We start from the raw sequence: 20,615 nt of genomic DNA, 5'->3' as shown, positions 1-20,615 counted from the left end.
TAACTGAAAGAATAGATAGTAAGAGATTTGAAAGTAGGAGGGGGAGGGGGAAATCCGAAATAATAGGAGAAGACAGGAGAGGGAGGGGTGAAGCTAAGATCTAAGGTGATTGGCAAAGGGGATACACAACTGTAGAAGGGAAAGGATCATGGGATGGGAGGCCTGGGGAGAAAGAAAGGGGGAGGGGAGCACCAGAGGGAGATTGGAGAGGAGGCAAAGAGTGATTGTGAAAGGGGCAGAGAGAGAAAAAAAGGGAGACGGGAAGAGGGGAAATAAATAAATAAGGGATGGGCTAAGAAGGGGAGGAGGGGCATTAACGGAAGTTAGAGAAATCAATGTTCATGCCATCAGGTTGGAGGCTACCCAGCCAGTATATAAGGTGTTGTTCCTCCAACCTGAGTTTGGATTCATTTTGACAGTAGAGGAGGCCCTGGATAGACATATCAGAATGGGAATGGGACGTGGAATTAAAATGTGTGGCCACTGGGAGATCCTGTTTTCTCTGGTGGTCAGAGTGTAGGCTACCTTTCCAGCTCTTAGCTTCACCCCTCCCTCTCCTGTCTTCTCCTATCATTTCAGATTTCCCCCTCCCCCTCCTACTTTCAAATCTCTTACTATCTATTCTTTCAGTTAGTCCTGACGAAGGGTCTCGGCCCGAAACGTCAACTGTACTTCTTCCTATAGATGCTGCCTGGCCTGCTGCATTCCACCAGCATTTTGTGTGTGTGTTGCTTGAATTTCCAGTATCTGCAGATTTCTTTGTGTTTGCATTTCCAGTATTTCACTGCTGTGGTGAACTACATATACCTGTCTGGACACGCCCCCCCCCCCCCCCCCCCCGCTGACTGCTCCTGTGGCTCCTCCCACGGACCCCGGTATAAAGGCGATTGGAGACACAGCCCCGGCCTCAGTCTCCAGGATGCAGTGTGGTGGTCAGTTGCTGCTTGTTCTTTCTTCCAGCCAATAAAAGCCTATATCTCGCCTCACATCTCCGGGAGTTATTGATGGTGCATCAACTGCTTTCCTTGATTGTCATTAATTTGCAATGTTGGAATTCAGAGTAAAATGTCAATAATTGCCAATGTCGTGGTAAACAGTGAAGATGAAATTAATCAACATCCTTCATGCATGAAGCTGCAAATAATCTGCTGGAGGAACTCAAGTGTTTCATGCAGCATCTGTGGAAGGAAAGAATTGTTGATGTTTTGAGTCAAAACCTTGTGGGACAAAGTTCTAATGCAGCAACTGATAACGTCCTGCAACACATTGACTATGAAGATGGTGATAGAACAGAGATTATAATGGGAAATTGAAAAACCAATTGAGGGAAATAAACTTGTAAGACTAAGAGGATAGTACAAGAAAATCAACTAACTGGATTGCTTTGAGAGTGCTGGCATGGACTTGATCAGCCGAGTGGCTTTCCTCAGTACCATTATGAGTATAATGATTCTACAGTACAATGAGACCTGATAATACTTAAAATTTCAGTTAGTCGTGGCTACAGCAAATGAAATTTTAAAAATATGTTAAAATGCTGGAAATCTGAAATACGAAACACAAAATGCCAAAAACTCTCAGTAAATCAAACTGCACTCATGAAAAGAGAAACAGACTTAATGTTTCACATCAATATGCTTTGTAAGAACAAGCAAAGAGTTTTGGACCTGAAACATCAATTGTCCTAGCTGCACGTAATTCTGATACCACAGTGTATGAATAACTTTTAATTCATTACCAAATCAAGGAACAGTCAACTGCTCTCACAAAATATAAAAAAAGAGAGAAAAGTCAGTTAGGCCCAATGATATGATGGAAGTTTTTTGCAAAATTTATGATTTAGGATCAATGTTGGAAAAGCCATATGTCACCTAAGTCAAGCAGTGATCCATCATCAACATTTAGGCAGTCGACAGTTGGTCATATTGGGAGGCTTTGCTATGATATTTAGGATCTTGGGACTAGGTACTGCAGGATCGTTCTTTCAGTATTTGTAAATGTGAGTACATGCAAGTATGTTGATATTGGCATTTGTTACTTTGTGCATCATGGCTGGTGATGAAAATCAGGGAACCATTTCTTGTTAGTCTGGATTTTTAGGCTATTGTTTATGACTGGACTGAACAAGCACATTTGAACGTTCAGTTCTGGGAGTTGTTAGCTGTGAGCATATCTTGCTACACCCCCCATACTGAACACAAATACAGGTCCACAATCCCTTATCTGAAATCCTTGGGGCCAGTTGCATTTTGGAATTCAGAATTTTTCGGATTTCAGAATCCCTCTTTATTGGTTCCAGGACCCCCTGCGGATACCAAAAAACACGTATGCGCAAGACCCTTATTTAACCTGGCTCAGTGCAGGTGGACTTTAGGACGGAGCTCCAGACCTACGCACATTCTCCCATATACTTTAAACCATCTCTAGATTACTTATAATACCTAATACAATGTAATTGCTATTGAAATAGTTGTTATGCTGTATTGTTTAGGGAATAATGACAAGAAAACTATTTTTTTCCAACAAAAACATTCAATAAAACATAAAAATATACAGCTTCAAACGAACCGAATCAAACACATGGTAAATGACTTATTGGAATAAATGTAGAACGTCACTGTCACTATAAAGCTTCAGTAACCTTCTTTCTGTTTCTTTAAATCATATACAGTGGTAGTTCCGACACCATATTCTTCAGTATGATGCTGCGCAGCCACACCACGATCAAGCTTCTGCAGTGACTCCACTTTCTGCGTTATTGATAATGATAGATGCTTCCTTTTTTTTCTCATTGTTATCCATAGGGGTATCTGCAGCTCTTTTTGACATTTTCACAGTGAAATTAAACACAAAGTCAACAGTGAACACAAAATATCAGCAAACAACAAATGCATGTGTAACCAGTACGAGCGCTGAGCCACAACTGACGTCTGCTAGTGCTGCCACGTCACACCTGAGTGACCTCAGCTGTTGGCGAAAAAAACTTCGGTTTTCATAGCTTTTTGGATTTCAGAATTTTGGAAATTCTGTACTCTCAACTGTACTCTCTTCCATCGATGCTGCCTGGCCTTCTGAGTTCCTCCAGAATCTTGTGTGAGTTGCTCAGATTTTCAGTACCTGCAGATTTTCACTTGTTTGTAACAAATATAAATACTTCTTTAAACAATGGTGATGACTACTTATGATACTTCAGTAAGATGAACTATTGAATTTAATATACTTGATAAGTATATTATCAAGGTTTGGTTTCACTTGCCTAGTATCAAAATGAATAATCAGATGTTCAAGATGACACGTAATAGTTCAAATTTTAAAAGAGTCCAAGTATACAGTTTCCAGAAAGTTTAATATTGATGGAAATTGAAAGAAAGAGCAAATCTCATGTGGCTCCAGGTAGATATACTAGGATTTAGCCATTAAATGGTAGCAATTTCCAGCATCCGCAGATATTCTCTTGTTTGGAAATTGTAGCAATTCTAAACTGTCATGTAAGGCTCCGTCTTGTTGAGATTCCACAGAAGTTACTGAAGGGAAATCTCCTCTTTGTTTTTTTTTGCCAGTTTTGGTCAACTTTGGAATTCGAGACCATGCTGAACCAAAGTAGACGACAAAGTGATTTAATTACCTTTTTTATATTTTTAGATTCTTTAATTATTTTTCCATTTTTAAAAGTTGTTCATTTTTTGTAGCTGTTAAAATTCTCCTCATGTCAGAAACATGAAATCAAACAACTAAAAATGCATTTGCTTTCACAACCTGCAAAGCATTCAGAGGCATTTTGGAGGAGGAGTTTCACTACTACCAGAGGCTTTGAGACTATGCCACTAGAATCCTTTAAGAAAGCAGGTTTGGTCTTTCTCTTATCCAATAAAGAGAGGTACAGATGTGGTTGATCATGAGTATTGGTTTCAATTAGAAAAGTTTAGCCCAACATTAAATTACTTATCACTTTTCTAAAAGTCTAGCAGTTTTAAGATTGAAAAAGCATTGGTTAAGAATGCTTTACTGTTGAAAAACATGTTTTCAAAATATGGAGCATTATAGATAAAGAGAACGTTTAAGATTAAAAAGATTACACAAAATTGTTGAAGAATACGGAAATAATGTTCAAAAATCTGAAAATTAATCCTGTGCTTTGACAGAACTTTACATCATTAGTAATGGGAGAAATAAAATGAAAATAACAAGATGTCTAGATACCTAACATCTTTGCTCTTTCCACCGTAATAGCCAAGATCTCCAAGCCACTAGCTACTTTAATTCCACTTTCCAGTTTAACATTGTCATTTTTGACCTTAGCCTCCTCTTCTGCCTTGTTGTGGCAAGATGCAAATTAGAGGGACAGTGCCTCATGTTCCACCTTTTGGAAGTCACCAACCTAACAACATAAACATCATCTTCACTAACTCCGGTAACCACGCCCCTCTGCCCACTTTGATTCTCCTTGTCCAGCCCCATCACCTCTCCTCTCCCCAGCCCTCTCAATCTGCCCACTTCCTGCACAATCTTCTCTCCATTTCCCCTCCTCACCTCCTTTCCTTTATTCCTTGGTCCACTATCCACTCCTATCAGATTCTATCTCTCTATCTTATGCTCTTGATATTTTGCTTATTTATTGATTATTATTGTTGCTTTTTTTCTTTTGTATTTGCCCAGTTGGTTGTCTTATGCATATTGGTTGTTTGTGCACCCTGTGTTGGGTGTGTCCTTTCTTTGGTTCTATTACGATGCTTGGATTTGCTGAGTATCTCGGCAAGGAAATGAATCTCAGGATAGTATATGGTGACATATATGTACTTTGATAATACGTTTACTTTCAACTTTGAATTTTTGGAACTATCTTCTTCAGTCCTTGTCACTTCCACATATCACCTCCCTGGTTCTTACATCATTCCAACTACCCCCTCCTCCATTTGCCTATCTTCCATCTCTCTCTGTTTTACCCTTTTATACTGGTTTCTTCCATTCCATTTGTCTGTGTGAGGAGTGGCGCGCCACACAGTCTTTCGTTCCGTGCCTTGTAAGGCATGAAAATGCCCGACTCTGGCCTCTCAGGCCTGAGTCAACATCATCATCATCATTCCTGATGAAGGGTCTCGGCCTGAAACTTTTGACAGATTTTTCCTCCCCAAAGCTGCTGCCAGACTTGCTGAGCAGCAATTTGCACCTTGTAAAATCTGCCAGGTTCTATGAAATGTATTGTTTTCCACTTGCCTAGGCTGGTTTCTCTCTCTGTTGTTTCCATTCCCTTAACGGTGATCAAATTCAAGCTTTCCATTACAGATAAATGGTAAGTGTATACTGTTCAAACATTTTCAGTAATATGATTCAGGGTGCTGTAATTGCTATAAAGGTTAGAATATTAACTTAAGTAGTTATTGCTCTTCCTGTAGCCTGAATATAATCTGAGGGTATTTTGTTTTAGGCTGTTTTTTCCTGTGAACTGTGAACATGAGGTGATAATAATGATATGTTGTATCAGTTTACAGCAACAATGATAAGCATTATCTAACAGCATGATAACCACTGCTGCTAGATAAAGTGGAACACATTGAGGGTAACACAGAACATTGACGCCTTCAAACCATTTTATATAACTTTTCTGAATGTTTCAGTAACTTTATGTATTCTTCCTCTATTACCTCCAGGCACATTATCATTTGTAATGCAGTATCAGATTTTCCGCAGCCAGTTTCACCCCATCTCACATCTGTAGCTGGCATGCAGCCTATTTCATCTTGGAGAATTATTTCTCATTTCATTTCCCTCCTGACCCAAATCAGGACAGAACCCCATTCCCTGGCCAATTATTTGTGGACATTGGCTATAGTTCCCTTAACTGAAACCTGGCCTGAGTTCCTTGAAATCTCCAGTTATTATCCCCCCCCCTTCCAAAAGTCTACCCACTTTCTGTCTTTCTGTTCTTACAGGAATCAGTATTATGGTCTTTGAAGTGGCTTTGATAACCAACTCTGAATATATTTCACACTGGTTCAATGTACTCTTCTAGTTTTATGTGTGTACCAATATAACCAACGTACAGTATTCCCTGTGACTTTGTCTGTCTTTCCACCTGTTTCTTCACTGGCTAGGTGGAACATTCCTTGTTTCAAACCTTCTCTGATACCATTCCCCAACGCTTTCTCTGTCACATTGAAAACATTGGTACTGCGATGATGGAAATCATCGGGTTTTACCAGATCTGCTACCAAATTCCACCCTGCCCTTAAATTTACTTCAATCATTACTGACACTTCTCTCCTTTTCTAGATCTCTCAGTTATCTTCTAAGGTGACAAAATATCTACTGACATTTACTGTAAAGTCACTGACTCCCATTGCTTCACTGAGTACACCGTTACCCACTCTATTTCTTGTAAAGATGCCATCCCTTTCCCTGTCTCTGTCACATCTGCTCTCAAGTTGAGGTCTTCTATTCCAGTGCATGTGAAGTGTCCTTTTTCAGGAAATGTGGCTTCGCTTCTACTGTGGTTGATGGAGCTCTCTCTTGCATTTCCTGTTTCCAGGACTTCTGCTCGCACTGCACCTCCCTGCAAACAGTACAGAATCAAGAGTCGGGGTAAGGGCAATGATGCCCTCAGTGCTTCCCTTTCGCTCCACTAGGCTCTTTATCCCACAATCATTGTTCACTATTTTCTCCAGCTGCAGCCGGAAATGCAAATAGCTACGTCTCCTCCTCCTCATCCTTTTCTGCATCCTAAGTTGACCACTCCACCTTTGACTCCCTGGACTACTCATGCTTCCGTGATGGCTAGTACTTTCTCCCGCAACCAAAGGAGGTGCAGTATGTGTTCTTTCACCTCCCCCCTCGCTGCCCTCCAGGGACCTAAATAGCCCTCTCAGGTGAAGAAAAGATTCATGTGCACCATCTCCAACTTCATCTACTGATTTGGTGCTTCCAAAGGTCTCTGCTTTACATTGGAGGGACCAAGCACAGACTAGATGACTTACCCTGTGGTCATCCCAACCTACCCCTTGAAAGCCATTTTAACTCCCCCTCCCATTCCTACACTGAGCTACTTGTTTGTGTAGAGCACTTATCCCTATGGTCAGCCCAACCTCCCACTGCAAGCCATTTTAACTCCCCTTCCCATTCCTCCACTGCTAAGTTGAGTTCAAATGAAAACTGGCTATAACCCAGTGATATCAATACTGAACTTTCCAAGTTAAGGTAACCAATCCTTTCTTCTTCCTACTGACACATCCTCCCATTTTTGTTAACTTTCACAAACACCTCTGACCTATTTTTCTCCCTTCCCTTATTGGTTCCACCTACCTATTACCCAAAGTTGAAGGTTCAAAGTAAATTTTGTTATCAAAGTACATAGATATCACATTTTCCAGATACCTACTGTATGCAAGTAAGAAGATAGATATATGTTGTTTATTTCACAAAGCCCCTTCACACTATCGCTAAATCAGTTCAAAGTTCAAAGTTAATTGATTATCAAAGTACATATATGTCACTATATACAACCCTGAGATTCATTTTCTTGTAGGCATAATCAACAAATCCATTATAGAATAATAACCATTATAGAATCAATGAAAGACCACACCAACTTGGGCATACAACTGATGTGCGAAAGTCAATAAACTGTGCAAATACAAAAAGAAAAAAATAATGATAGATAAATAAAAAAGCAATCATTATTGAGAACACGAGGTGAAGTGTCCTTGAAAGTGAGTCCATACGTTGTGGGAACACTTCAATGATTGGGCAAATGAAGGTGACTAAACTTGTTTCCTTTGATTCAAGAGCCTGATGGTTGAAGAGTCCTAATTGTTTCTGAACCTGGTGGTACGTATCCTGAGGCTCCTCTTACCTTCTGAAAGCAGCAGCAATAAAAGAGCATGGCCCGGGTGGTGGGGGTCCCTGATGACGGATGCTGCTTTCCTGTGACAATGTTTCGTGTACATGTGCTCAATGGTGGGGTGGGTTTTTACTAATGATGGACTGAGCCGTATACACTACATTTTTCAGGATTTCTGTTCAAGGACATTGGTATTTTTATGCCAGACTGTGATGCAGCCAGTCAGTATACTCCCCACCACACAGTTGGTCAAAGTTTTAGATGTCATGCTGAATCATCACGCACTCTTAAGTGCTTTCTTTTTAATTGCACTTCTGTAATGGGCCCAGAACAGGTCCTCTGAAATGATAACCCTGAGGAATTTAAAGTTGCTGATTCTCTCCACTTCTGATCCTCTGATGAGGACTGGCTCATGAACCTTAGGTTTCCTCCTCCTGATGTCAATAATCAGCTCCTTCGTCTTGCAGCCAGATTCTCAGTCTTTCTTCTATATGCTGATCCCTCATCATCTCTGATTTGCCTTATGACTATGGTGTCGTCAGCAATCTGAAATATGACATTGAAGCTGTGCTTAGGCACACAGTCAAGTGGAAAGCAGGGGGCTAAGCATATAGTCTTGTGGTACATCTGTGTTTATGTAAAATCTGGAAGAGATGTTGTTGCTGATCTGAACTGACTGGGGTCTGCAAGTGAGGAAATCGAGGATCCAATTGTATAAGGATATCTTGAGGCTTATGTCTTGCAGATTATTGATTAGTTTTGAGGGTATGATGGTTTTGAATGCCGAGCTGTGGTCAATAAAGAGCATCCTGATGTATGCCTTTTTGCAGTCCAGATGTTCCAGGGTTGAGTGAAGAGCAAATGAGATGGCTCGGGTAGGCAAATTGGAACAGATCCAAGTCACTTCTCAGGCAGAGTTGATGTGCTTCATCATCAACTTCTCAAAATACTTCATCATTGTGTATGTAAGTGCTACTGGCTGATAGTCATTGAGGCAGGTTACCATGTTCTTAGGCACTGATATAATTGAACTGTGCTTGAAGCAGGTGTTGAAGTGAGAGAGAGGTTAAAGATTTGAGTGACACTCTAGCCAGTTGATCAGCACAGGTCTCTAGTACTTTGCCAGGTCTCTGTCTGGGCTGGGTGTTTTCTGTGGTTTCATCCTCCTGAAGGCTGCTTGCACGTCGACCTCAGAGACTGAAATCACAGGATCATCAGGGGCTATGGGAGATCCTGATGGCTCCTCCATGTTTTGCTGGTCAAAGCGAACAGAGGAGGAATTGAGTTCTTTTGGAAGTGAAGCCCTTTTGTCACCCCCGTCACTTGATTTAACATTAGAAGAGTCATGTCCTTCGCTCACTGTTCCCCCCCCCCCCCCCCGCCCCCCACCACGCCACCTCATCTGGTTCTGGCTGTCCATCACACTCTCAAAGGGTTCCCATCATAACCTTCCATTCTTATCAGGTTTCAGCCATTAGCTGATCTGACATCCATCTTCCTGTTTATCTCTTTGTCACCACCTTCCCTCTTCTCCCCCCCCCCCCAAATGGCTCCATCTGCCCCCATTTTTAACACCTATCACCCATCTGGCCCTTTCTCCCTACTCCGCCTTCGCCCTATCCATCTCTCCTCCTTTACTCCACCCCCCACCTGTCCATCACTCTTCACCCCTCCATAGTCGACCTATCACCTGCTGGCTTTTGTCTCACACCTCCTTCTTTCTTTGTATCAGCTATCTTCCCTCTCCACTCACAGTCTCAGTTCAGCATCTTGACCCAAAACATCCACAATTCCCTTCCCTCCACAGGTGGTGCTCTGCCCTCCGAGTTCCTCCAGCAGCTTTTTTTCTATATTCTCTGTAGTGAATTTACCACACAACGTACTTTGTAAGGAATCCTCCTATGCTGACCACCATTTTCTCACCTACGTCCCTCCCCCGCTGTCTCTGTAAGCTGCTTTAAGCATTCTATGAAGTTTCCTATTTGTTTTTTTCTCTCTTCTCACTCTATAAGCAACTCATCATCAGTAGAGCCAGTAAACACTTCATATCTAAGCAAGTTGTGGAAGAGCCAGCACTTTATCTAACTTAAAGAAGAAATTTACCTTTCAAAAGTCAATAGAGGATAGGGCAGGTCATTAATACCATTTCAAAATCATTCACCGATGAAAACTGTTACTTCAGTTTTATTTCTTCAGCTTTATTGGTGAGCTATTTATCTCTGTGGTTCTTCCAGCCCATCACATAGACCAAGTGTGTGAGCAGCTGACGTCACTTCACCACAGAGGTGACTGCATCTCCAACAATGCAAATAGAATTTGCGGTGCTGATCTCTGTTGAACCAAACGAAAAGTAATTTGAGATAATATGCTGTCACTTTTCTGTGAAAATATTGAATACCAAATGTAGATGTTTAAAGTATGGAGTATGGAAAATGGAAGAAATATTCGAAGCTCTTCTGCCATTTTCAGTTAGGATGTAAGAGCTGTGGTAGAGATGAAGAAACAGCTTCAGTGACGGATGAAGCTGAGTAATGCTGTAGCATTGCACTTATACTGAGGGGTCCCTCAGTCGTTAAGTAGAAAATGCCGAAAGTCTTTGTAAATCAAGGATAATTCAATTACCTAAATTCAATCATTCTGTTGTCATGCAAGTTAAACAGTTGTTCCAGTACTCGTTGAGAGTATATCTGTAATCTGAAAGATGGTGAACTGTTTGCATTTTTAAAGAAATCTGCTGATAAAACAATCCTTAATAGTTCATTATTAGAAGCGGAGAAAATCTCAATGTTAATTGCTTGCCCTGGTGTTTTTCAGTTGTCTTCTGAAGCTTATATCCTATAACTGTTTAGTTCATTGTTTACTACTTCCCACTTGTCCTAAAAAGGCATTGACGATGCTGTCAAGGGGTCTTTTAGGGTATTTTTCACAATCTAATTATAAATAACATTTACGAACAGTAGATGAAAAAGAAGAAACACAGTATTAATCTTCTTATTCCAGTTACAATATTAATATTAATGAATACATTTAGTAAGATAATAACCGAAAACAATGTAATAAATACATATGATGAAAATGGAACCTACCTAAAGGGTCCCCTTGACGACAGCACATCCTCTGTGCAGCAGCATTCTCACAAGATTGAAGCTGGTTCTGCAGCAGAGTAAAGTAACCCAGTCATTGAAAATGTGCTGAAGATTTCTGTGCTGTATGTCAGACACTTCAGAGATGACTGGACCCCTCATCTGTGTGAGAATTAGCAGGGCACATTGCTTTTGAATGAAAATTCTTTCCTATTGTTGCGCCTCTACAAAAATGCAGAGCTTGAAGAACACAGACTTCAAGCAGATGATCCCATTTACAATGACAGGACAGTGATGACAACTGTTGGTGAACAAGATTCGAAAAAAAGGAACCCGGACGGTAGGGAAGAGGTTCTTAGATGACATTCAGCTCCGGAGCAATCCTCTTCACCTTCTTTTGTGATAGCCTTTTGTTCTTTGTTACCTTCTCGTACACTGAATTTGCACAAGGAGCATGGATTAAGAAGATCAGCAATTTAATTGTTTTCAAGCGTAGAAGCTCACATTGCTTTAATAAAAAATCTTTTGGAAATATCATTAATATAGCTTTAAAAATCCGAATGAAAGAACAATGACATAAATACTTGTGATGGCAGCTAAACATCACCACGGGGCTGGGAGCAGGAAGGACTCGGAACCTTGCAGCAAATGTAAATGACTGAATCTTGACCCTGTCCTTTTAGCTTTATTGAAAAGTTTATATAGTTGGTAAGATTATTACATCAATATCATTATCCTGGGAAGAATAAACTCAATGAAGAGGTCTTTCAAAACTGAAATGAAACCATTGTGTAAGAAAGTTGAACAGTTTGAAGAAAGAATACAAAGAAAAAGAAAGTAAACAATATATGGTTTCCTTTTGTGAGAATCTGGAGTCTGCGACATAGCTGATTTTACACAACGCTGGGAGATGGAACATATACACTGTTGGACCGTTTCTTTCTGCCTTTTTCTTTATACTGGATCCCGAGTACTATTTTGATTGCCTTCATTCACTAGAAGAAGGAGATTAGATATTTTATTCAATTGCTGAACTTCAAAAATAGTCATACAGAGTTACAATAATAACAGCAGTAATGCTGCAAACTGCATTGTGGTTCTAAATTGCAACTCTCTTGATAAACAATCCATTAACAGCAGATTTGCAAAAAAAAAAATGATCCTACATATGGTCAAGATTAATAGAGAAGATCTCTTAGACTGAGACCAGAAGTTTTTGTTTTGTTCATTAAGGTGTCTGCCCAGTTTCAATTTAAAGGATTGGGAGGAATCCCTGCAAAGGAACATTCATGGAGATGATGCACGTGAATAATTTCCCTTTCAGGAGGCATTCATGGATATGGTAAGTTATCCCTATAAAGTTCAAATCCCAGGAAAGAAAGCTAATCAAATTTTATGAAAGCATGCTCACCTCAATTAATATCCTGAATGTGTTTCCTACTTAGGAGAATTTGTGATATCCTTTCTTAACATTCATTAGTACAGCTAAGAAAGAAACATAATGAAGAAATTCTATACTACTCAATAGTTGTGATGTTCTGCACAGTACAGAACACTAGCGCATTAGTGCACATATGTCTTCTTTTGGCTTTACTTTCAGTTTTTTTGTATGCAGTTAAATGTAATGCAGGTCTGAGATCAGATACATAATAACTGCAGGACACTACAATATTCCTTAATCCAAAACACTCTAAAAATGTTTGTAATCCTAATTCTTCAATTAAACTACTCATTGATTATGCAGTGTAATAAAAAAGATAAGCTCAGCAGAACACAAGTTGTTCTTAAGAGAATGAGTCCTCTGCTTGGCTAGTAAAACTGATGGAAAATTCCTTCAGTGTTAAACAAAGTACATGATTTGCACATTATTTTTTAAAAATACAACTAATATACTTTTCATATTTGCTTTAATATTTACATTTAGTTTGTGTAGTGCACTATCAGTAAATTCACTTTAATGTTTTTATGAAGTATGAAGAAGTGTAAGATATTTGTTAACAGTGCAGAGGGTGGTTCTGCCTGATGGTATTAAAAAGGAGGAACTAGTCCAATCTGGACTTGTGCACTTTATAAAGCAGTTTGTAACCCAGGCATTACTAATCTTCTATAATTGCTCACTGGTTTTCATATGTATCATAATATAATGAACTACATACTTAGGAAATGAGATTGAGAGAGGACTAACAGTAAAGATATTCATAAAATATCTTTCAAAATAACACTAGTAAACAAGTATAGTCTTGTTTTTAATATTGTCTTTCCAAATCTAGTTTTAAATAATAATTTATATTTTAACAGTTGTTTTTCTTACAATCCAGTTAGTGCATTGAATTATGTGTCGGCCTTGAGTGTATAGCAGATTGTTGAAGTGAGTTAACATTACTAGCTGATCAGTGCAGTTGATGCTTCAAATCAACTGTAGATTAACTTGCTTTGCTCATTTGCTGAGATCAGTAAATTATTAAACCTTAATCTTTAATTATTAATTGACCAAAAGTTTTTGAATGAAGTACTGAGCAGTAAGGTTAATTATATTAATTATAACTGATTTTGATGGTATTTCCACAATATGAATTGCAGAAAAGGAATAATATATTTGTATTAAGTTAGCTGAATTTAATTGTTAGTCATCTGAACTGCTGTACTGTAATTTGTGTGTGGCCAGCTGACCAAATAATATTGTCTCTCATCTGTCTTTTCAGTAAGAACTCTTTCTCTTAATATATATTTAATTAACCGGGTTTACAGCCAGGATTACATATATTATCTGTGCTCCTGCTCAAGTAGCTATTTATAAGCTTTATATTCAGTGTATTTATGGATTATTTGAAAGATTCACAAATATTTGTGTAACAGTTTTCCATCCTCAGCCTTTGAAAGAATGTTACTGCTATTGTTATTTTTAATCATAGTTAACAATAAAACATCTTCTGTGGATTAAAGAAATACCTAGGTACATTTGAATATTGTGAATCTATATGACTACTAATTGATATTTTTAGTGCAGGTACATTCCTAATGAAATACCTCAAGCCGCATTATTTTCCTTAATTAGAGGTGGCGTGAGGAGAGAAGGCTGGGAGGGAGTAGGGAATAGATTGGGTTGTAACTTGTCTCTTGTGTGTAAGAAACTAATTGAGAAATATTATTACTGAAAAGGATGTAATTTAAATGTGGTGGTTTTATTGTGCTTATTTCCTTCTCCCCCAACACAAAATCAGCTCTGAATGTGCACTGCATGTAAAGCAGCACTGTCTGATAAAATCAGCTTGTCACTTCACCAAATAACAAAACTGGACTGTGAAGGGTGGTGAGATACAAGATGGAATTGAATGACTTCTAATGTTGTTCCAATTTTTTTTTACTTACAAATGTGAATCATTTCTTGCATCACTTATCATCACTGCTGCAGAGAATAAGACAGTCTGGGATGGATTCAGAGCCAGCTGCCAGAGGTGAAAGGGCAATGTGCCAACCCACTGCACCATTCAGTATCCATTAGGATCAGTAGCTTGAATTTGGAAGATGTTCTGAGTTCTCCAATTGTTTTTTTTGTTATGAAATATGAGGCAATTGTTAAAATATCATCTTAACATAAAGGCACCACTATTATCAATGATATATTTTGTTTGTAGCCTTGTATTTCCCTGATATTAGGTTGGAAAATGCAAATATAGTAGTGAAGGAAAATTGCTTTGATTTCTATTAAAGTGCAAAGATTTCATTAGTTATTGACTTTAAAATCATTGAATTACTTTACAGCTACAATGGAATGTCTGATGTTCTCACTAAAAGTATCCCTAGGAGCTGTTTAAACACTTGAAGCTGTGTCCTGGACTTTGCCAGTGTGTTGGACATTGTTAGGTTGCAGGCTTAATTAAATCACAATAAAAAATTTAGAATAGATTGGCAATTGATAGTTATTAAACATGTGCACAGCGATCAAATATTTTTAAAAAAAGCTTATCCAGGTAATAAGAAACTGTATACGGGGAAAGTTAAAAATATACATCCCTTATTAGGAGCAACAGTGAATAATTCTTAGTTTAACCTATGGTAAAAAAAAAGAAACATAGAAAATAGGTGCAGGAGTAGGCCATTCGGCCCTTCAAGCCTGCACCGCCATTCAGTATGATCATGGCTGATCATCCAACTCAAAACCCTGTACCTGCTTTCTCTCCATACCCCCTGATCCCTTTAGCCACAAGGACCATATCTAACTTCCTCTTAAATATAGCTAATGAACCGGCCTCAACTGTTTCCTGTGGCAGAGAATTCCACAGATTCTGATATAAGCAACAATTTCCGTACTTTACAAAAGAAAATGTAGATGGGGTTGCCAACAAAGTAAAATGATCCTGGTATTTCAAAATTTAAATAATTAAATCTTTGAATTATTTTGTAGCCAACAATAAAAAGTCTGATATCTTACTATAAGATATCCCTGGGAGTTGTTAATTATTAAAAGCTTTTAATGACAGGGTCAGGTAATATTAGTTTACAGGCATTGGTGCGATATGTTAGCATGATAAGCCACCAGAAAACTTGAAATTCTTTGGGGCAATCTTTTACTACTAAAATTAAAACTAATTTGAACTTAAACTATCCTTACCATAAACTTACCATAAACTATCCTTCAGAGTTGTTTCTACATTTGGGAGCTTTTCTGAACTTTTTTTCATTGTAATGCTTTCTTTAAACCATATATCTCAAAGATAATCATTTAGGATATGGTTGCTTAAAGTGACAGTAATTCCATAAAATATATTCACATATTATTTGATGTTTGTTTCTTATGTATAGTGATTAGGAATACTGTTGTAACTCAAATAACTATTGAGACAACTGAAGATTAAACGTTCAGTCATATGCCACTCAGACACCTACACACTCAAATCCACACTTATAAATGTGATATGCTTAGCATTCAGCATGCATTTTTATATTTGCTAGATAAATGGATCTGAAAATGCAATAACTTTTGGATCACACAGTTAGTTGCATGTTGTTTTACAAATAATTCAAAGTTATTCTCTGGCTTCTAAGCTTACCAGTAAAATTGGCAGCATTGATAGGTGTTTCTCAGTTAAACGGTAAATACAAATATGGCTACCTTCACCCCTGAAGAAAACTCGAAAACCTGCCACACAAGTTCTGATTCCTTCAATGCAACGTTTGTTCTTAGATAATGGCTTTGGGATTCTGCTATGTTGCACAGTGCTCTTGCACTACAATTGATACGAGCAATCAAGTTATTGAATGATGGCAAAGTCTGTGTATGATATGCAAGTTCAAGGAGATGTTGGAACATGTGCAATGGTGTCTAAATTGTGCAAAATTCATTTGGGCATGGATGAATTGTAGACAGTGTAGAGTGTTTGAGCAGAAGCAACTCTTTACAACTAATGTGAAGCCTCCATCAGCAGGAATTCTGCCAAGTCATGAAGAAGTCTACAGAATCCAGTATTTGGGACCAATTTTATAGGCAGGTTATCCAAATTATTCATTTTCATTGTACAGTGTATTTCCTCCAGGCCTTTCACCACTGGATCATGAGCCAAACTCAATCTTAGCAAAGTCGTTCCTCTACACAAGCCCAATGAAACCCTGACAAGTCTTTTCCCACTCCTAATCAGTACTCCTTAGTACCCATCTCATCCTAATGCACTGGTATGACTCTTGAGATTCTGACTGACGTGACTATTGCCCCCACATCACCCTCCTGCCCTTAGCCCTGGGCTTCATTCTGCTTCAACTTCTCCCACGATCTTCAGCTTGGCTGGGTAACTCTGAAGTTGGTAGAATAAAGGCCTGTTCTACTACAAATAACATCTTGCTTTTGTGTAGAATTGAATTTTGTAGTGGGAATAATTTCTAGCCCATCTTTTCATCACAAACCTCCAAAATTTTCATGTTTTAAATAACATCAAAAAGTGCTATTCAAAGCAGTATCAAGAGAGAGAAATAGTTGGTGTTTTGTGTCAACGGAGCTGGATAATAAAAAATAAACAAATATTTTTAAGTTACAGAGAAGGGAAGGGTAGACAGAACAGAAAGGAATGTTGCTAACTCTAAAACTTGGGCAAGATGTTGACTGATGAAGTAGAATCATTCTGAAGGGAAGAATGAAAAAGCAATCATATACTGTAAGTAAAGTGAGATGATTGAAATGATGCAATGGAAAAGGATGTGGAAGTCCAAGAACATGAAATACAATAGTTTGGCATGCACGGAGAAGGGAATTACAAGAACTAATTGGTCTTTATTATGAGGGGTATGAAAATAGGAAATTTTTTATACAATGCTACAAGGCATTGTCAGAATTGCATCTGGGATTGAGTATACAATTTTGATCTCTGTTTCCAAGAAAAGATGTATTTGCATTGGATACTATGTTGATACCTAAGATGAAAAGTTTGCCTCTGTTGGATTCTATGGAGATTAGAATATGAGGTGATTAGTTTGAAATATATAAGAGGGAAATATGAAGCTATCAGGCAGGAACTTGGAAGTATAAATTGGGAGCAGATGTTCTCAGGGAAATGTACAGAAGAACTGTGGCAAATGTTCAGGGGATCTTTGTGTGGCATTCTGCATAGGTACATTCCAATGAGACAGGGAAAGGATGGTTGGGTACAGGAACTGTGATGTACAAAGGCAGTTGAAAATCTAATCAAGAAGAAAAGAAAAGCTTACGAAAGGTTCAAAAATCTTGGTAATGATAGAGATCTAGAAAATTATAAGGCTAGCAAGAAGGAGCTTAAGAATGAAATAGGAGAGCCAGAAGAAGCCATGAGAAGACCTTGGAAGACAGGATTAAGGAAAACCCCAAGGCTTTCTGCAAGTATGTGAGGATCAAGAGGGTAAGACATGAGAGAATAGGACCAATCAAGTGTAACAGTGGAAAAGTATGTATGGTACCCGGAGAAGGTAGCGGAGGTATTTAATGAATACTTTGCTTCAATATTCACTACGGAAAAGGACTTTGGCGTTTGTCGGGATGACTTACAGCAGACTGAAAAGCTTGAGCATACAGACATTAAGAGAGAGGATGTGCTGGAGCTTTTGGAAAGCATCAAGTTGGATAAGTCACTGGGACCGGACGAGATATACCCCAGGCTAGTGTGGGAAGCGAGGGAGGAGATTGCTGAGTCTCTGGCAATGATCTTTGCATCATCAATGGGGGGGGGGGGGTGGGAGAGGTTCCGGAAGATTGCAGATGTTGTTGCCATATTCAAGAAAAGGAATAGAGATAGCCCAGGAAATTATAGACCAGTGTGTCTTACTTCAGAGGTTGGTAAGTTGATGGAGAAGATCCTGAGAGGCAAGATTTATGAACATTTGGAGAGGCATAGTATGATTAGGAATATGATTAGGACCTTGCTATGTAGATCCAGAAATGGTTTGCACACAGAAGGGAAAGAGTAGTTGTAGACGGGTCATATTCTGCATGGAGGTTGGTGACCAGTGGTATGCCTCAGGGTTCTGTTCTGGGACCCCTTCTCTTTGTGGATGAGGAAGTGGAGGGATGGGTTAGTAAATTTGCTGATGACACAAAGGTTGGGGTATTGTGGATAGTATGAAGGGCTGTCAAAGGTTACAGAGAGACATCAATAGGATGCAAAACTGGGCTGAGAAGTGGCAGATGGAGCTCAACCCAGATAAGTGAGAAGCGGTTCATTTTGTTAGGTGAAATATGATGGAAGAATACAGTATTAATAGTAAGACTCTTGGCAGTGTGGAGGATCAGAGGGATCTTGGGGTCGGAGTCCATAGGACACCCAAAGCTGCTGTGCAGGTTGATTGGGTGGTTAAGAAGGCATATGGTATATTGGCCTTCATCAACTGTGAGATTGAGTTTAAGAGCCAGGAGGTAATGTTACAGCTATGTAGGACCTTGGTCAGACTCTGCTTGGAGTACTGTGCTCAGTTCTGGTCATCTCACTACAGGAAGGATGTGGAAACTGTAGAAAGGGTGCAGAGGAGATTTACAAGGATGTTGCCTGGATTGGAGAGCATGCCTTATGAGAATAGGTTGAGTGAACTTAGCCTTTTCTCCTTGCGTGATGGATGATGTGAGGTGACCTGATAGAGGTGTATAAGATGATGAGAGGCATTGATCCTGTGGATAGTCAGAGACTTTTTACCAGGGCTGAAATGGCTAGCATGAGAGGACAGTTTTAAGGTGCTTGGGAGTAGATGCAGAGGCGATGTCAGGGATAAGTGCTTTATGCAGAGAGTGGTAAGTGCGTGGAATGGGCTGCTGGTGATGTTGGTGGAGGTGGATACGATAGGGGCTTTTAAGAGTCTCCTGGATATGTGCATGGAGCTTAGAAAAATAGAGGGCTATGGCTAACCTGAGGTTTTTTTAAAATAAGTACATGTGGGCCAAAGGGCCTGTATTGTTCTGTAGGTTTTCTATGTTTCTATAAGATGTAGGTTGCTGGGAATCTGAAATGTAAGTAAATGCTGGAAATACTCAGCACACCAGTCAGTACCTGTAGAGAAGGAAGAACCTTACATCACAACTGTCTAGTTCTCACACATACAAGAAAGGCCATATTAGTGAAAATATTATTGCATTCCAATAATAACTGATGTGAACTAAGGAAGCAGAAACTAATCCATCATTTATGTACGTTACAACCTTTGAGTCTTGATTTTGGTGAAGTTGGAAGAATTTGGGTATGTTGAAACAGCTCAAGGAAGAGCAAAATGCAAAGTACTTTATTAACTTATTTACTGTGGTATGCTTTTAACCTCTCTATGATTGCATTACTGAGACTTTTTGAGTGATGTTTTTGCTTCTTACTTTTATGTCCCCCTCCTTTGCTGACCCAATGTAACTCAATGCATACATTTTTTAAGTAATCACGCATCTATTTGTGGTATTTTTCACTGACGCTGAGCAATGATCTGCACCTTTGCTGGCATGCCATGACTTCTGAACCTCCACCTTGTTGATTGCTGCTCTTGGAATGAATGCATCAAACCATTGGGCTTCATGGGGAGTCCTTCTGGGGAGTGCAAATATCTGTAATATTTTACTCTTACAAATTAATGACATAAATTCAACAGGCTTATTCATTTTAATGGGAAGAAACAAATATGAAGAATATAATTTTCTTTCTTTAGTTATTTCATTAAGTTAATCTAAATGTGTTTAAGTTGTAAAATTGTTTCATTTCAGTGTTTGAATATATTTATCTTTTTAATTGTTTTTGAAATCATTAATAGTACTCTTGCTCTCTGATAACATCTTTATGGAAGGATCTGGGCTTAAATGGGTCTCAAACAAAGCTAAATCTGAAAACTATCAGTTTTGATGTGGAGAGCCATGCACTGCATTGTGCCGGCTGATCAGTTGGGAGCTAGCTTTCCAGCTGATAATCGTGCTGCTGACACTCTCAGGAATGTTGGGGCTCTGAGGATAGGCAATTAATGAACCTGGATCGCATTCTTGTCAGTGAAATATCTGGATAACTTATCGTTAGCTAGGTGCAAGCCCTTTTGTGTCTAACGTGAAATGAGATTGGACTAATTGCTCCGGGCAATATCATTTTGTTGGTACAAAAGTAAGCTAGGTTTACTGTATATTCTAAGTGCAAAATTCTAAAAAGTTTTGCTTCACATTATTGCTCCTGCTATGTTGAAAGTGGTTGGTAGAGACTGCTACCAACTGTTTAATTCCTCAGGGG

General features: G+C 39.0%; 1 protein-coding gene across 5 annotated transcripts in view; it reads left to right on the top strand.

Moving 5' to 3' along the window:
• Positions 1–20,615, top strand: part of pde4d (phosphodiesterase 4D, cAMP-specific) — a 1,157,264-nt gene that overhangs the window by 634,289 nt on the left and 502,360 nt on the right. Inside the window, exon 1 of one of the 5 annotated variants that reach the window (XM_073064483.1) lies at positions 10,991–12,259. The exons of the other annotated variants lie outside the window; for them this stretch is intronic. Coding sequence (XP_072920584.1) covers positions 12,207–12,259 — 53 coding nt within the window. The 5' untranslated portion in view covers positions 10,991–12,206. Of the gene's footprint in view, positions 1–10,990; positions 12,260–20,615 lie in introns of those variants that run through there. 5 annotated transcript variants of the gene reach the window in all.

This window comes from Hemitrygon akajei, chromosome 13 (assembly GCF_048418815.1).
Source record: "Hemitrygon akajei chromosome 13, sHemAka1.3, whole genome shotgun sequence".
Lineage (NCBI taxonomy): Eukaryota > Metazoa > Chordata > Chondrichthyes > Myliobatiformes > Dasyatidae > Hemitrygon > Hemitrygon akajei.
The sequence above is the reverse complement of the archived record's forward strand: the minus strand, read 5'-3'. Positions and strand labels throughout refer to the sequence as shown.